At 37.6% G+C, this 17,948-nt stretch overlaps 2 protein-coding genes across 4 annotated transcripts; one reads left to right on the top strand and one right to left on the bottom strand.

Annotated features, from left to right (window-relative positions):
- Positions 1–2,849: 2,849 nt before the first annotated feature.
- Positions 2,850–5,260, bottom strand: LOC122022939 (proline-rich receptor-like protein kinase PERK4). Its single transcript, XM_042581041.1, has 8 exons — positions 4,882–5,260; positions 4,260–4,754; positions 4,084–4,170; positions 3,936–4,006; positions 3,750–3,826; positions 3,521–3,665; positions 3,257–3,418; positions 2,850–3,155 (listed from the first exon to the last, which is right to left on the bottom strand). The coding sequence occupies exons 1-8, from the start codon at positions 5,258–5,260 to the stop codon at positions 2,850–2,852; spliced, it is 1,722 nt and encodes a 573-aa protein (XP_042436975.1).
- Positions 5,261–6,051: 791 nt separating this feature from the next.
- On the top strand, positions 6,052–13,581 carry LOC122025133 (U1 small nuclear ribonucleoprotein 70 kDa-like). 3 transcript variants are annotated; one of them, XM_042583897.1, is made up of 11 exons: positions 6,052–6,286; positions 6,674–6,788; positions 6,878–6,957; positions 9,365–9,440; positions 9,536–9,600; positions 9,678–9,740; positions 11,255–11,336; positions 11,420–11,582; positions 12,286–12,339; positions 12,455–13,202; positions 13,304–13,581. In XM_042583897.1, the coding sequence occupies exons 1-10, from the start codon at positions 6,197–6,199 to the stop codon at positions 13,185–13,187; spliced, it is 1,521 nt and encodes a 506-aa protein (XP_042439831.1). In that variant the 5' UTR covers positions 6,052–6,196; the 3' UTR covers positions 13,188–13,202; positions 13,304–13,581. The 3 variants fall into 3 exon arrangements, 2 of the variants coding, with proteins under 2 accessions (XP_042439831.1, XP_042439830.1); XM_042583896.1 differs by having other exon boundaries at positions 6,053–6,286; positions 13,295–13,581; XR_006123608.1 differs by having other exon boundaries at positions 6,069–6,286; positions 9,678–11,124; positions 13,295–13,581.
- Positions 13,582–17,948: the final 4,367 nt, after the last annotated feature.

The following is a 17,948-nucleotide window of genomic DNA, read 5'->3' as shown; positions in this document are numbered from 1 at the left end:
GTTATATTAAACCAATTAGAATTGCAATTTCTTATTTATGGTCTCATCCATCTATAATGAAACAATGGGTAGGTTTTGTAAAATTAATGGAATGAGACCTATAAATTTCCACGTGATGTACCAACACGTTGGAATTCAACATACCAATTATTACAAGATTCATTTCAATATAAAGAATTATTATGTTCATTTTTTGCACAAAACACTAATACTAATATATATTTATTTTCACAACAATGGAATATTTGTAGTAGTATTTGTGAAATTTTAAAAGTATTTAATGATGCAACCGAACAACTTTCCGGTGTTTATTATCCCACTGCTCAATTAGTTTTAAAAAATTTTCTAATATAGTATTAGTTTTAAATGAACATATTAATAATGAATCTTTATCTCCTTGCATCTTAGCTATGAAAACTAAATGGAAAAAATTTTTATTTAATTCCTGAAATTTATTTAATTGCATTTGCTTTAGATCCTAGATTTAAATTAGAAGTTTTACAAGAAATGTTAACTTTATATTATGATGCTTTAATTCCAATTAAAGATTCTTCTTCCCCGATCCAATTAATATTATATATAATGTTAGAATTTATTTATATGATATTTATAATCAATATTATGCAAAATATGGAACACAAATTAATATTTCAAATTCAACAAACTACTAGTAGTAATTTAAAACTTACAAAAGCACAACTCTTATTAAAAGAACGGACAAAACGTCCACGGGATCCTCAAGTTCCACATGAACTTGAGAATTATTTTACGACTTTTTTTTAAATAAAAGATATAGGGAATCCGACTTCGATATCTTAAAGTGGTGGTCACAAAAGACTTCTTGTTCTCCGTGATCGCAAAAGAAATTTTAGACGTTTAGTTTCAAAGGTAATATATTAGATGAACGACGATCAACTTTGTCTCCTGACTCATTGGAAGCCCAAGCATTACTTGACGATTGGACGAGAGCGGAGAAAAGAATCCAAGGAATGCAACTTTCAGATGACGAAGTTGAAGATTTTGATACTGAAGGAACAAATACGACAGGAACAGGAAATGGAAGTGAATGAAAATGTAAAAGGATAAAAATGTAAAAGAACTACGTGGGCTTTGATTCCCCTAAAGGGATACGTAGGCAACTTAAATAAGTGCAAGCCTTTTTTTTAATAAATTTTAATTTCTAATTTTTAATGTTTAATGTTTAATTTTTAATTTTTAATTTTTATTAACATATTAATCTTGAACCGTGACGAACCGTGACGAACCGTGAACCGAACCGTGAACCGGCGGTTCTGAACCGTGAACCGTAACCGTCTTGGGCGGTTAAGGTTAAGGGTCGACCTGCCTGGAACCGTCGAACCGGCGGTTCCGAACCGCCGAACCGTCGGTTCCGAACCGTGGTCAGGTCTAGTCGACATGCCTAGTAAGATAAGATTTGATTATTATTGTGATATGATTTTCAAAATATTTAAATATTTTTAATTCCACTTGGGATTGTAAAACAGTTTCAGCCCTGGACACTAGTCCTTGGATGTTTATATATATATAATTTACGACCCCTCTAAAGGCACTTAAGATCTAAAAGCACTTAAGATCCCTCTAAAAGCATTTTCAAGAAATTAGGTCCAAAGCTCATCTACTTAAGGGCTCCATATCACATGCCACAAATTATGGACTATTTTATCGTATACACATCAAGCATTGCAAAACACACTTCGTTAAGCTTTCGTTCCATTTTATTTCTCGTTAACAACAAGCAAAATCTTAGTTTTTTTCCCTTTCCAAAGTAAATGTCTTATCTTGGTATACAAAGTTACTTGTGACCCTACTTCTTGTTTCTTATCAATAATTATACATATATTTTATCGATAGGAACTTCGGATAAGTAAGGACGACTTGTTCAATATGAAATTCAGCGTGGTTACCTTGTTAATTAAACAACCTTTAGTTTAAGTCCCTTTCATGCTTTTAGAAAAAGGTCTCAACAATTCCTACAACATAGCTTATGGTTTTATCTTCTCCATGCCTCCTTTCGGAGATAATGATGAATGAATCAAACTCAAAGGTACACTCTTTCGTAATTATCGTGTTGCCTAACTTGTGATGTGTAACTTATATCATATCAACTTTCGAATTATTTTCGTCTCTTTGTTTTTTCTATCAACTTTATTTGTTTGTCATAATGTTCTTGTTAGATTTTTCAAAGTTAAATGAAGAATGATGCAAGTAGGAGACAGTTTAGTTTTAATTTAGTTGAACACAATTTGATAATGAGAGCAAGAGGTTGCAAAGTCGAAAACGTGCAAGTGCTATGTTGTGACGTGCGAATTGAGCTAGTTTAGATATACCTTGTGGGGATCTTTTGTCATAAAGAAAGAAAGAAAGAAAGAAAGAAGGAGTGAAGTAAGAGAGGTTAGTTGGATATGATTCTCACCGAATGGAAGGTAGAAGAAAGCAAAACTAGTAAGGCATACTTATGATGTGTTCTTTCTTAACGGTTCTATCCTTTTGTGGATAAGAAAGATACGACACTAATGTGAAAAAGGAAAAAATTATGACTCTAATTTATTTATGTAAAAATTATGATTCATCAAAATCTTATCAATAAATGAAATCATAGCATATTATATACTCAATTCTCAATCCGGAGGGGAAAAAAATGAAGAAAAAAAAACCGTCAATCTCCAATCCCTTTCTTCCTGCTTTTTGCAAGTAAATAATATAGATGTTGATCAATAAGCAGACGACTGATGGACCTAAAGCTTGATGATATGCTTGCCTAGCTCAAAGACGAGCACAAGGAAGCATTCTCCTCAAAATAGAACTCGAACTCACTTGGAAGTGCCCCTTCATAGCGGTGAATGAGGTCCGTGCCTTTGGTTTCCAATGTGATCCAAATCATCATCATCACCATCATCATCGGAGTAGACATCATTGTTCGATGGAGAAGGAAGGGTGGGTTCGTACTCCGAAATTGGTCCACTGTATTCATCGGTGTACTCAGGAATCAACACGACTTTCCGAATGCGGTTCATGCTCGAGTTGTATGAGCTAGTCTCATAGTCTGAGCCCGAGCTGAACATCATGCTTTGGCCTGGCCTCACCCCCTCATTCAAGTCTTCAAGTGATACAGCACCTTCCAGTGCGCTCACGATCTATAATCATTTACGATACAAGAGTTAGACTCCGAGCGAGCTTGCACTACAATGCACGAGACCAATACATCGAAATTCAGGCGCAAAATGTGAAATCGCACCTGACTCATTTTGGGACGCTTCTTGGCTGAATGGCGAATGCTAGCGGCGGCACACGCCACCATGCGTGCCATTTCCACAGGATCGTAGTTGCCATTCAAGCGCGGATCGGCTAATTCATCGTAGTCTCCATCGGCCAATGCCCGCGACAAAATTGGCCTTGCCTGATGTTATATTTCAATACACATGGCACGAAAATAGTAAGACAATTGATCTTGACTTATGCACAATTAATGAAAAGGAGATTTAATTTGCAACAAACTTACCCAATCTACTAGGCTATCGTCCATGAATGAATGAGTGTCAACGGGTCTTCTTCCCGTTATGATCTCAAGTAGCATCACCCCATATGAGAACACATCAGATTTCACGGTTAACTTCCCGCTCGATGCATATTCGGGTGCCAAATACCTACTCATTGAGGAAAGAAAAGAAGAAGATTACGCGTATCGAAACACATTTCAAGCTAAACATGTAGTGTGCCATCTTGCTTACCCAAAGGTTCCCATCACTCTTGTTGAAACATGAGTGTGATTATCCAACGAGAGCTTAGCCAATCCAAAATCGGCCACCTAAATATACATTTACATTACTAATCATGATTTGCTCAACTTGTCTACTGAATATTCAATCAAGTCGAGAGAATTGAAATTAAAGATGGCATTCATTGAGCTTCCATACCATTGCTTCAAATTTGAGGTCGATAAGAATGTTTGCCGACTTGATATCCCGATGAATTATCCGAGGATGGCCTTCATTTCACGACGATCATTGACTTAGACGACGAGTTAGATATGACGATGATTTCATGTATATTTTTCATACTCACAGTCCTCATGCAAGTAGGCAAGGCCTTTAGCTGATCCTAATGCAATTTTGAGCCTTCTTGACCAATCCATCACCGGAAGTCCCTTCCCTACATCAATGAATTTATATATAAGGCTTAGCATCAAAAAACAAAAAGAGTTACTTATAATAGCTTTCTTTTGGAGTCTTGGTGTTTACCATGAAGGTGGTATTCGAGAGTTTTGTTAGGAACGAATTCATAGACCAACATTCTTTGTGCTCCGGAAATGCAATAGCCGACGAGAGACACGAGGTGGCGATGGTGAACCCGACTAATGATGTCGACTTCAGCGTGGAACTCCCTCTCCCCTTGTCCACTCCCTGCCTTGAGTTGCTTCACCGCGATCTCCTTCCCGTTGGGTAGCACCCCTTTGTGGACGTACCCAAACCCTCCTTGTCCTAAGAGATTGGAAGGGGAGAAGCCGCTCGTGGCGGCTACAAGCTCTTCATATGTGAAGGTGCTATCATTTAAAGCAAGGGCGACGACCGGAGAAGGAGGTGGCAATGGCGGAGGACCATGAGGTCCCGAAAAGACCACACTCACATCGTCGTCATTAGTCGGAGGCAATTGAGGATGCCACCCTCCTCCATGCATTGCGCCGGCATGGTCTCCGGTGTGCCACTTGGGAAGTGATGAAGCATAAAAGCCACTATCTACAATCAAGCATGCATCTTATAGAATAAAGTCTAAAGCTTACAACACTTTGAATAATTAATTCTGAGGGGGTACAAGTTTTAATGCTTAATTGGGTTTGTTTAGATAAGAATTCGATAACATCACCTTTGAACGAACCATCCGCGTAGTATTTCATAGAGTCGTGGAGCCTCTTCTTCTTCTTGTTGTTGTTCTTCTTGACGCAACAAATGCACACCAAGACCAAGAACATGAAAACCAGTCCAACTCCCGCCACAACTCCTATGATCGTTGGCAAATTCGCATTAGATTGAGCATTTTGAGTGGAGTTGGTTAGCGACTTCAACGGGGCTGTCGCTTTAGATAGAACATGTCCAGCGGAAATTGAATTAGAAGGATCGACATCTTGTTCTAATGAGGAGGATGCAGAGGAATGAGTATCATTTGGAGCGGCCACCATAGGCGAGGACTTTGAACTCGTTGATGAGGAAGTCGAATTGTTCTCCGGCGACGGAACTGAAGACATTTTTCCTAGAGGTGAAATTCAAAATCTAAAAATTTTCAACAACCCACCCTTCTACACAACTTCTCCTTTCCATAATGTTGTGGATACGTACGTGAAGCATCATCATCCCCTGCAAAAACCTCCATGCAATGATCCAAAACTCTATTATAATTACTTCTTATCAAAATGTAAGAAATCAAGTTCTAACAAGAAAGAATTAAGAAAAAGAAAAACAAGAAAGAAAGAAGAAAACGAAAGTAACTTACCCTAAAATGGTACAATCGTATACAGTTAAATTTCTTGTTAAACTAAGGAGAAAGGGACATGGAAGAGATGGTGCGACAAGCACCACCTCTTCTATATATCTCTAGAACGCTATAAAGATTTAATAAAGGAAGAAAAATGAAGAGAAAAGGAGAGAAGGGGGAGGAGAAAGGAAGAGATGAACTAAATTAGTTAAGTGACTACCTAATTTGGGATCGATGGTGGACCACCGTTCAATACAAATGAGCTTAAATTTAGTTGGGTTATAAGTCAAAATTTACTTTAACTTTCATTAATTGAATTGATAATTAAACAATATTGCCTTAAAATAAACCATATTAAAAATTTGACAAATATTTAACAAAAAGTTGTTCCAAATTTGAGAAAAAAAACCAAAAAAAAAAAAAAAAAAAAAAAAAGAGAGAGAGAGAGAAAAAGATATTGCTGACATATGTTTAAAATTTAGGATCGATCTGTAAAAAATAAAAACATTTGGATTTATTTGAAAAAAAAAGCCATCTCGGATCGCAACACAACCCCTACTATTTATTCTTCGTTCCGACCCTCGGACGCCGAAAGGAGAACGAAGGACCGCCGCGAGGCGAGGGGAGACGCTCGATCTTGTCTTCTCCGTCTTTGAGGTGAAGCGATCGATTCCTCTTCTTGGTGTGTTGGCTCCCGGACTCGAGGAGGATGGGAGACTTCAACGACCCCCTGAATCGCAACAACCCCCAGGCCCGCACCAAAGCCCAGAATCGAGCCAACGTCCTCCAGTTGAAGCTTGTAATTCCCGAGTACCTTCTTTCCGTTTTCTTGCTTTGATCGATCCTGCACTGTTTTCGATTTGGTCGTTTTAGGTTGATCGCCCACGATCCTTTTAGGGTTTAGTTTTATCCTTCTTCGATTCCGGCACTAGCTGTAGATCTCTTTTATTATGCATGATTTTTCGAGGGTGGATCTGCTGTATGGTTTGCTAGTTGGTTTAGATTCAATCATAGAAAAAGTCAATTTGGTTCTGGTGTTTACATTCATACACGATGGTTGCTCTTGTTTTTCTTCCGGATAAACACTTATTGTTTATCTCATTTAATCTGGTTTACTTGTTTCTGTAGAATATGTTGTTTTTTTAAGGTTTAATAGGCTTGTTTTTATACCTTTTCCTCTATACAGATTGGGCAAAGCCATCCAACTGGCCTTACTGCTAATCTATTGAAGCTTTTTGAGCCACGTCTGCAGTTGGAGTATAAACCTCCTCCAGAGAAAAGGAAATGCCCTCCCTACACTGGTATTGTATATTTATTAGTTTTGGTTTATTTTTTGTATGGTTTTGACCAATAGAATTCACTGAAATTAATCTTCTGTTTTTTTCTGAAGGGATGGCACAATTTGTTAGCCATTTTGCTGAACCAACTGATCCTGAATATGCTCCGCCAATAGTTGAGGGTGAAACTCGGGTTAGATATGTATTTTGTTAATTTCTATAGTAGTTTCACAATTTTGGGAAAAATTAATTCTTGACTATGTAGTATCTTAGGATCCTGTGCAATACAAATATCATAACAAAACCAAAAATTAGAGTATTAAAATAAATAAATCTGTATATCAAAATTTTAACTATACAAACTAATTCACATGTGGTCGGATTGGCCAGTTTGGAAGGCTAATCAGGTCATTATCTGTTTTAGATAGAAACAATTTAATAACTTGAACAAATGGCTGCTCCTAGCGGTCTAGCTGATGGTTTTCCTGGTCTAACTGCTTGGTTGGGTTGAGTTTCTGCATCATAATGTAACCTTTACAGCTTATGGAAAGTTAATTGAGGAAGAATTCCAAAGTCACTTATACCTTTGTATTAATAGAAATTCATGAGGTATAATCTAATTCAGATTATAAGAGTATCAAGTGTGATAATTAGGAATTGGATTGTGATTATGATAGATGTTCTTCTGTTATATTAAGATTCTTAAATAAGATAAATAAATCTCTATATCAGTTTTGAAGTTTTTTCAATAGGATGTTATGCTTATTGGCAAGTGTTAAGAAACTTGCATCTCTTTCCATTTTTCTTCACGATAAACTGTAGATGGAAATCATCTTTACTTGTATTGATTGTTCTCTTGAAAACTGATTTAAATTACCAATCCATTGGGATTTTTTTTAACTGTGTCTTTGCTGTTGATTAAAATAACATGCTGTTTCAATTGGCACAGACAAAACTTCTTGTTCCATTGGTCAACTTAGTGCCCGCACTGTGACCAATAACAGTGCTGCCTTAAACATGGTGATACGAGTCAGGATGGACCCGTGTCATTTGATACCAACTGAGATAAAGAGAGAGAGAGAGAGACCCATACATGATATTAGAGAGGTTTGGATGAAGAGTGGAGAGGTTGGGATGCAATTCTTCCCCTTCATCCTGCTTCTAGGAGAGTTGGTTTGTGTGGATATCTCAAGTTGGCAAAAGGCGTGCTCACCCCCAGCGCCCTGCCAATCTGTCCTTAGGCTAACTCGGAGAAGATAAATCACGGGTGGCTACTAGCCCTTGGAATAGTAACCGACGCATAAGGGAAGCATTTATCTCGGCTATGCTGAGATTTGAACTCCAAACCTCAATTTGGCAGTACTTTATGCGCTAACCACTAGACTATCTCAAGAGGACCTGTGTGGATATCTCAAGATCACAGGGGTGGGGGTGGGGTGTCGAGGTTGAGCAGTTAAGCAGACCTTGAAATATTATGGGGTGGGGGTCCAGTGTTGAGGTTGAGTAGTTAAACAACCCCTGAAATATTAAGTTAGTGTTTTTCTGTAACTTGTCAATTTATTACAAGTTAATAACTATAATGTAAGGATAAATTGTTAACAGTTAATAATATTTTTTAAAAGTTTTTTTTAAAAAACAGTTTAGAATAAGTTAATCATGTAATGTTAGTTAATAGCATATAACTTATAAATTGTTAATAGTTTGTAATTTGTTAATAAATTTTCATTAATTGTTAACATAATTTATAATAAAGCTTATAGCTTAATAATTTTATATTTATTAAACAGAGTAATATTGATATATAAATTATTAATTAATTTTTATCAATAATTAACTTTAATATTAAATTTAGCTAACATCTAATTTTAGTAAATTGATATTAGTGTAATTATGATGCTTTATATTGATATTAATTATTTCGAACATCATATTTATATATACCTATATTAATGCTATTAGTTATAAATTCATATTAATTAATGAGATTAATCTTAATATATTTATCAATTATAACTTAATATGAAATAGTATTAATTATAAAATATTTCTCTGAGATTTTGATAAAATTGATTGTCTAGCTGCTATAATCTAGTTTGGAAGTAAAGAAGCAAACTGGAGAGAGCTGAAAAGAATAAAATTCATTCACATTCATGTTGGCATGCTTCAATGTTTGTTGAGTGTTAGCATGGTACGGTTTCTAAACTAAATGTACTCTCTCAATAGAGATTGATACTCTACATGGAATAATATTCTAAATCTTGTTCTCTATACATATACATATGCTACATTGTGTCGCTTAACTTGCTTTTTCAAACATTAGTTGCACTATGAATTGTATGTAGTCTGAATTTGCTTGTTTGTTTTCTGTTCTAGTAGGATGCCATGAAATCATTTAGTCTACACACTGTGTACCAGCACATATTGTCATGGTCTTATAATACCCACTATTGTTAGGTTGCCATGATCTTTAAATGTTGGTCCTTTTTGTTAACCATTTTATGGATTTCACCCGCTTCCATATTCATCAAACATACATTGTATTTTCTGTCACCTAGTGTTTCTTATGTATATCATTCTGCATTCTATTTATTTGGTTTTAGGTCCAAAGAAGAGCTAGAATTCGACAAGTACGCCTTGAAGAGGGTGCAAGACAGGTTGCTGAAAGCTTGGAAAAATGTAATTGAATTGGATCTATAAGAATGTGCTGAAAAACTCTGGCTTGATCTCATCGAGCATTAATTGTGCTGAAAATCATTAATATTTTCTTACAGATGATCCATCTAAAGATCCAAATGCTACCGGTGATCCATACAAGACACTTTTTGTTGCCAGGCTTGTATGATTGCTGCATTTTGGGGTTTGTTTTTTTAAGAGATATTTATTCACCTGACAATGCCCAATATTCTTGTGCAGAACTATGAAACAACTGAACACCGGATCAAGAGGGAGTTTGAAACTTATGGACCAATTAAGAGGGTAAGTATGCATGACTTCTATTGTGAGGAGCTTGTGCTATTGCTCTTAACATGGGTAAGAATTCATTTCAAATCAGGCACTAAAAGTATGTTCTAGCCCAGCTGTTTTTGTAAATCATCATACAAATATCAATCTACTGCATGTTTATCCGAATTTTCATTAGTCCTAGGTAACCAAGAGAAACATATACTTTTGGAACTCATGGTTGGTTTTTCGTTATATTAGGATAGGTGCCAAGGATTTTTTGGAATCATATTTTTGTCACAGTGTGTATTATCTGTAGGTTGGTCATGCAACTATTTTGCTTCGTGCAGCCTGACCAGATTTTATGTTTTTCTTTTGTGAACAAAAAGACATCAACAAAACAATTTCCATTTTTTTTTTGCTTTACATCCAAACAAAGGGAGGGGTTGTGACTGGGGAGTTTTTTCTTTATTACTTTGGTGAAGCTTGGGTAAGTTGGGTGGTTGGATGTCATGGATATTATATATATTGGGTGTTTTGAGACTCCTCTACTGTCCTAGCTACAAAAAGGTGGCCATGAAACATTCTTTCACATTAACTTTGCTGGGACATCAGGTACTATATTTAAGTTATTTTCTACGATATATTCATGCCACTCTGCTCTTGCTCCAAACTTTATTGCCAGTTGAAAAATCTCTTAAGAATGAGACAAAGTTAGAAGCTTTGTGCACAGCCAAGTATAGGGGCTATGACAGGTATACTAGCCATAGGTGGTGCAATGAGTTCTTTGATATATTGGGTTTTTGATTACTGCCTTTTAGAGAAGCCAGAAGATCTTGCTTTGTGAAGACTTTGTGAGTAGCACAGGTATTTCTTTAGTTGCGTATAGGTTTGTGGTGCATTTGGTTGGTTTCAAAGGAATAAATACTTGCGGTGAGAAAGATCCAGATTCTTCAACTCAGAATGTTTACAATGGGCACTCTTAAATTTCCTTTTTGGTCAATAACTCAATATAGTTGCTACTCACTACAGTCATTCTGCCTTATCCTTGGGTCGACAAAGGTAATCAGGTAATAAATCAAGGTACCTCGTGAAGGGATTAAAACTTTTCTAATTTTCCCTTGGATTTTTAATGCAATACAACTGAGCATTGGTGGTGATTCTAATGAAGAATGCATTCTCAACAAATTTAAATGGATAATTGGAAAATGTTTTCATCCTTCAGAGGGTTTTTGGTTTCAGAAGGTTTCTGGTATACCCTACTTTCACAATTCTAATTTTGTTGTTATTCTTAATATACCCTGGTAAGGGGGTGGTAAAATATTTAATTGTTCTGGAACATACATCGGTTTTCTGCTCTGTCAACTCAATTGGTATGGTGTTGATGCATCTGGCATGGTGAACCTGTACACCTGTTAAGGTGAGCACGGCTATTGAGGGCATTGGTGCCTATTTGTCGTGCCATTTATAATATGCAAATATTAGAAAATGATCAGATCTTTCCCTGCCTCTTGAGGATATTTTGCTTTATGATAATGTTGCTTTGTCAGGTACGTTTGGTTACAGATAAGGAAACAAATAAACCAAGAGGATACGCCTTCATTGAATATGTGCATACACGTGACATGAAATGTATGTACTGAAATAAATACTGTCCATTTGAAAGTCAGATTTGCAACTTATGATGTTTGTGACATTGTTTGTGCCTCATTCAGCCGCATACAAGCAAGCTGATGGAAGGAAACTTGATAATAGACGAGTTCTTGTTGATGTTGAGCGTGGAAGAACTGTGCCAAATTGGAGGCCTCGAAGATTGGGTGGTGGACTTGGTACAACCAGGACCGGAGGTGAAGAATTAGCCCAGAAGCATTCCGGCAGGTAATGATGTAATTTCTTATTTTTGTACATTCATAGATTTTCTCAATAAATACAAATCCCCTTAATTGGCAAATATGCTGGTTAATTTTTATTGATTATTGTCTTTGCAAAGAACAATTAGCAAGCATATATTATACATACTCTGCTAGAACTGCTTGAGCATTACGGCTGTTGTGGAATGTTTGGGAGCTCATCTTCTTGAGCCTTTGAAACTCTATCCCACATCGTGAAGCTCTTTTTTAAGGGAAAGTTGTGGTTGTTTCTTTTGGATTTTCTTTAACCACATAATTTTACTAGGATCTCTCTAACAGGTGGGACTAGCAAAGTTTAATGATCAAGGTTGAGTTTTAATCATATATTTTTTTTGTGCAATATGGTCAGAAAGTCAGTAACAATGGATACATGCTGGTTTTCTTTTACTTGCTTTGGAACCTACAATTGGTGATGTTTGAGTCTTGCAACTATGAATTTCTTAAAGGCTGTTCGGTAGCTCATGCACTGGATATACTTTACCATGTGCATTGGATATAATTTACTAAAGTTCCATCGAAAAGCCTATCACTTTGTGTTTTTTCCAGTCTTTCTTAACTTGTATCTCCATAGTTCGATGACAACTTGATACACTTTACTTCATGTCAAATATGTTATCTTGCATTATTAATAATCAGTCTCCTCCCTATAAATGGATTTACACTTCAACCAGGGAGCAGCAACAACTTACATCAGATCATTCTAGATCAGAGGAGCCAAGGGCAAGGTATGATCGTTATCTGGATCAGTATGATAACCTTTTCATTTTCCAGAAAAGTTGGTGGAATTTTAAGTGAATTAATTTTGTAGAACATCATCAGTATTTTAACTAACCTTGGCAGGGAGAAATCTCGAGATCGGGGGCGGGATCGTGAGAGAGATGACAGACCTCATGAACGTTCCCATGAAAGGACCCGGGAGCCGAGAGAGGACAGGCACCACCATCAAAAGGATCGAGATAGAAACAGAGAAAGAGAGAGAGACAAGGAAAAGGATAAAGAGAGAGAGAGGGAGAGAGATCGTGGTCGAGACCGTGATCGAGCTCGTGGCAAAGAGAGGGAAAGGGACCGTGGTCGTGATTATGACCGTGAGCGCGAACGTGATCGTCCACGTGATAGAGACCGGGAGCGAGAAAGAGACTATGATCAAGCCGGTTATGAAAGAGAACGCGGTTATTTTCATGACAAGGATTCTGAATATGGTAGTGAGTCAAAGCATGGCAGGGAGAGGTCTGGCGCGAGAGACAGAAATATTGAGCATGGAAATGGGCAAGAATGGTATGATGGACTACGAAATCCGGAGCATGAACGCGACTACAATCAGTATGATGAGTCCCAGGGTCAGAAACAGTATGATCATCCTCCACCAGTTAAGCCTGCGGAACACATTGAGAGGTCAAAGCGACATGAAATGGATTATTATGAACATGGGTCTTACGATCAGCGTCAGCCTGATTATTATCAAAATCAATATGAGTATGCAGATGCAGATCAACGTGAGGAGGGTGAGGCAGTAGGAGATGATTATGGATACCATCCTTCCGGTAGGTCCCTGTCCAGGGAGCGACAAGCTTAATACTGGATTTGATGAGTAAGTTTTACTTCTTTTCCTTCCTACGATATAAGTTTAGGTTTCCTTTCTGTCAGCAGTGCCTTTTAAATTTGTGTTATTGTACTTGGAAGATTTGGTAGGTTCTGTTGCATTCACTACAATGATGCATCATGCATTGATCTCGACTCCCAGCTTTCTTATCCAGCAACGTGGCGTGTACCTTCCAAGGCGTATTAGGTTCGATCGTAATCGTTATGTTGCAAACAGACTGGTGTGTTTTGGTATGTTCCAATCCATTAATTGAACTGTTTGGGTTCTGGTTTTTTCCCTTTATCGACTCTTGTAAACTTGCTTCCTTCATTATCATTTTATTGGCAGCTTCGACGTGAAACATTAAACCAGTTTGATTTGTCTGTTTTATGTGACCACTGTTTTTGCTTATTATTACAAATGGTAAATATATTAAGTTTGCAAAGTTATATAAAATAGAGCATATTTAAAATGCTTTGATGCTTAGCTACTTTTAAAAATAATTTTAACACGCTTAAAATACCTTATATATCTCTGCAGAGAGGGTATTATGGGTTGTTGACCATGTGATGCATTATTTTCCTTCGACGTAAGCCCTTGATTTAGGGTTTTTATGCACTTGAGTTATCGTTACTGGTAGTTTAATTGTATTTTGTCTTTATCTCCATTAGAAAGAGTAATGCTCGCGCTTGAGCCTCTATTTTATCTTCCTTTGGTGTTGTGTTGTGTTGTCGCCACTTAAGGCCAAAAAAAATGTCGATGTCGCTGCCTATGAACAAATATTGCTTCTTTTTTATTCCTGAACCAACTGACAATAGGCTTAGCCTTTTATTATCTATCTTTCTACTGTAAAATATTCATTATAAAATAATAGACGGATTGAAAATTAAGTGGAATAAATTTTCCTTTCCTTGTCTATCTGTTGCCTTGCTAGTTTGAATCTCTTAGAGCGACTTGAGGTCACTAGTGACCTCTGTGAGGTTTCTCATGGTTGTGAGTGAGGTTGCTTGCGGCCGTGAAGTCGATCACAGCGTCCGCAAGCAACCACGTAGACGTGAATTCACCGCCACTAGGTTTCATGAGCGAGGTCACTGATGGACGTGAGCGAGGCTGCTTGCGGCCAGGAGGTCAAGCATGGTGCCTACAAGCTGCCTCGCTTGCGGGTGACTTTGCTTGAGGCTGCGACCTCTAGCCGTTGTAGCCGTTGCAAATTCACTGTAGTGTACTGGTTTTTTTTCCCCTTACCTTTTTCCCTCTTTTCTAAGCGTTTCATATTCCCTTGTAATTTCCCCCCTATCCTATATCTATTTTCTTCTTCAATCAACATCTCACCGTAAATAAAACATCAGAGGAAGATCTCGGGACAATATGGTTTGATATTTATCCTGATGAAAGCGTATTTATATTCATTTAATACATATAAAAATTAATTAAATGAATAAGTTTCAATAATATATTATTATATAAAAGGATATCTATATATCTTCATTAGATAATATTTATCTATTTTGGATCTAGACCTTCATGACTTTATTCTTGGGCTCTATTCAAAAAGTTTCATGCCAATAAAGATATCATACATCCTTTTAAACTCATTATTTTTTCTAAATCTTTCCAATATGAGACTTTGATTGAATCCCAACAATCCTCTTCTCAAACGAAGAAGCACAATTATTCTCATGGTCCGGACCTCCTTGTAAGTATCTGATCACTCTTGACCTGCTTTAGACCTTCTCATGAGCATTCGGTCACCCTGACATGTTCCGGGTCTCCCCGTAGGCATCTGCGTCCGATCACTCTTGACCTGATCTGAGTCTCCCCGCGAACATCCGATCACCCTGACCTACTCCGAGCCTCCCCATGAATATCTGGTCACCCTGATCTGCTCCGGGGCTTTTCTGCCAGTATCCGATCACCTTTACTTGTTCTGGGCCTCCTTGCAAGTATCCGCGTCCTGTCACTCTTGACCTGCTCCTTGTCTCCCCACGAGCATTCGGTCACCCTGACTTGCTCCGAGGCCTCCTCGCGAGCATCCGCGTCCGGTCACTCTGACCTAGTTCGGGCCTCCCAACGAGCATCCAGACACCCTGACCTAGTTCAGGCCTACCCTCAACTTCATTCAAGACCACCCCATATGACATCTTGTTTGGATCATGACTATGATATCATTTGTTATTACTGAAAGATATTTATATATCTTCACAATGACATGATATTGTCCACTTTGGGCCTAGACCCTCTTGTAGACCTAACCACGGTTCGAAACCGACGGTTCAACGGTTCGGAACCACTGGTTCGACGGTTCTAGGTAGGTCGACCCTTAACCTTAACCACCCAAGATGGTTACGGTTCACGGTTCACCACGGTTCAAGATTATTATGTTAAAAAATTAAAAATTAAAAATTAAAAATTTATTGTAGAAAAAGGGCTTGCACTTATTTAAGTTGTCTATGTATCCCCTAGAGTATAGGGGAATCAAAGCTCACGTAGTTCTTTACATTTTTATCCTTTACATTGTCACTCACTTCCATTTCTCATTCCTGTCGTATTTATTCCTTCAATATCAAAATCTTCAATTTCGTCATCTGAAAGTTACATTCCTTGGATTCTTTTCTCTGTTCTGGTCCAATTGTCCAGTAATGCTTAGGCTTCCAATGAGTCGGAAGACAAAGTTGATCGTTATTTATCTAATATGTTACTGCCGACACTAAACGTTTTCTCCACAACAACAGTTGACACTGAACAAGCTAAAATTTCTTTGGTGATCACGAAGAAGATGGGAAAACTTTGAGCCTTCTGTGACCACCATTTTAAGATATCGAAATTTTCGCTATCTGCTTCATTAAAATCAAAAGAAGTCATAAAATAATTTTCAAGTTCCTGTGTGGAAATTGAGGATCCTCGTGGATGTTTTGTTTGTTCTTTTAATAAAAATTATGTTTTTGTAAATTTTAAATTACTACTAATAGTTTGTTGTATTTCAGAAATATTAATTTGTGTTCTATATTTTACATAATATTGATTATAAATATCATATAGATAAATTCTAACATTATATATAATATTAACTAGATAAGAAGAAGAAGAAGAAGAAGAATCTTTAATTGGAATTAAAATGTCATAATATAAAGTTACTATTTCTTGTAAAACTTCTAATTTAAATTTAGGATCTAAAGCAAATGCAATTAAATAAATTTCAGGAATAAAATAAAAATAATTTTCATATTTAGTTTTCATAACTAAGATACAAGGAGATAAAGATTCATTATTAATATATTCATTTAAAACTAATACTGTATTAGAAAAATTTTCTAAAACTAATTGAGCAGTGGGATAATAAATATCGGAAAGTTGTTCGATTGCATCATTAAATACTTTTAAAATTTTACAAATACTATTACAAATATTCTATTGTTGTGAAAATAAATATATATTGTTGGTGCGAGAAGTATCCGACGATCGAACCTAAGTTTTGATAATGGTAAAGAGATTCAAAGTTAAGGTTCATTGTTATCTAATGTGCTTAAATAAAATTGCAGGAAAGTCCTAACTGCGGTTAGGCAGGTGAAAAACCCTAGGGGGTGGTAACCCTAGGTGTTAGAAAACCCTAAGGAGCAGTAACCTTAGGTCCTAGGGGGTGGTAACCCTAGGTGGTGAAAATCCTAAGGGGGGTAACATTAGGTCCTAGGGGGTGGTAACCCTAGGTGGAGAAAAACCCTAGGGGGCGGTAACCCTAGGTCCTAGGGGGTGGTAACCCTAGACAGAAAGTCCAGTCGGTCTGGAGGACCGGACTGGCATCAGGTAACTCTCTTGAGTAGAGTAGGCGAGGACGCGTTCCCCGCAGAGGGAACAGTAGGCGTCGAGTCGACCTAGGGTTTCCGGTCGGAAATATGAAGTCAGACCTGGACAGTCCGAAGATTGTCAATTACTGTTTCTACTATATTTTATGTGTGCTAACATTGTCTTGCAGGGTATGATGTTGTTTTGGGACTGGCGCATCTTGCAGGGACAAAAAACCAACCTTAAGCCTCGGATGAACAGTGTCTGAGGTGCCTCCATGGAGCTTGGAGATGCCTCGGGTGCAAAGCGAGAGCTGGCTGCGAAACAGTGCTAGAGGCGCCTCAGATGAAGCTGGAGGCGCCTTGGACCAAGGCTTGAAGGCGCCTTGAAGAGGCTTGGAGGCGCCTTAAAGCAGATAAGTGCGACCAGTTCTGTGTTGATCCACGCGTGTGACTCGGGCAGCCTGGAGGTGCCTCGGACATGTTTGGAGGCGCCCTCAGCAGTATATAAAAGGGGTTGTCGAGGCATCACTTCAACAATCAATTCTCTAGAGCTCCTTCTCCTGTGTGCTGCTAACAAGACGATCCGGTTGAGCCACGACAAGACCCCGACGACTCGAAGCTTCAAGATAGTGATTTTCTTCATCGGTATAATTTGTATTCCAGTTTTAATATTGTACTTCAAAGTTGTACTCTCATTTACGATATTATAGCTGTTGTCCACCGAAAGCGATCAACGATCGCGTGCCTTGGAGTAGGAGTCGCCACAGACTCCGAACCAAGTAACTCATTGTGTCTCTCTATGTGATTATTTTATTTCTGCTGCATCATTACTCGAGTTTTACGAATCCGAAACAAGTGAAAGCCACGAGCGCTATTCACCCCCCTCCCTCTAGCGCTTTCGATCCAACAATTGGTATCAGAGCGGGGTCGCTTCTATTTGGTGCAATCACCAATTAAGTAATTTTTTCATGAT

Source organism: Zingiber officinale, chromosome 9B, assembly GCF_018446385.1.
Source record: "Zingiber officinale cultivar Zhangliang chromosome 9B, Zo_v1.1, whole genome shotgun sequence".
Classification (NCBI taxonomy): domain Eukaryota; kingdom Viridiplantae; phylum Streptophyta; class Magnoliopsida; order Zingiberales; family Zingiberaceae; genus Zingiber; species Zingiber officinale.
This window is presented reverse-complemented; position numbering and strand designations above follow the sequence as displayed.

What these genes read in the sequence shown, in the direction of transcription:
- LOC122022939 (XM_042581041.1), bottom strand. Translation starts at nt 5,260, where the DNA reads ATGTCTTCAGTTCCGTCGCCGGAGAACAATTCGACTTCCTCATCAACG. An exon ending in CGCGGATGGTTCGTTCAAAG is followed by an intron (nt 4,755 to 4,881) that starts GTGATGTTATCG and finishes GCTTGATTGTAG; the next exon opens with ATAGTGGCTTTTATGCTTCA. An exon ending in TGCCTACTTGCATGAGGACT is followed by an intron (nt 4,007 to 4,083) that starts GTGAGTATGAAA and finishes CGTGAAATGAAG; the next exon opens with GCCATCCTCGGATAATTCAT.
- LOC122025133 (XM_042583897.1), top strand. Translation starts at nt 6,197, where the DNA reads ATGGGAGACTTCAACGACCCCCTGAATCGCAACAACCCCCAGGCCCGC. An exon ending in CACTTTTTGTTGCCAGGCTT is followed by an intron (nt 9,601 to 9,677) that starts GTATGATTGCTG and finishes ATTCTTGTGCAG; the next exon opens with AACTATGAAACAACTGAACA. An exon ending in TCAGAGGAGCCAAGGGCAAG is followed by an intron (nt 12,340 to 12,454) that starts GTATGATCGTTA and finishes TAACCTTGGCAG; the next exon opens with GGAGAAATCTCGAGATCGGG.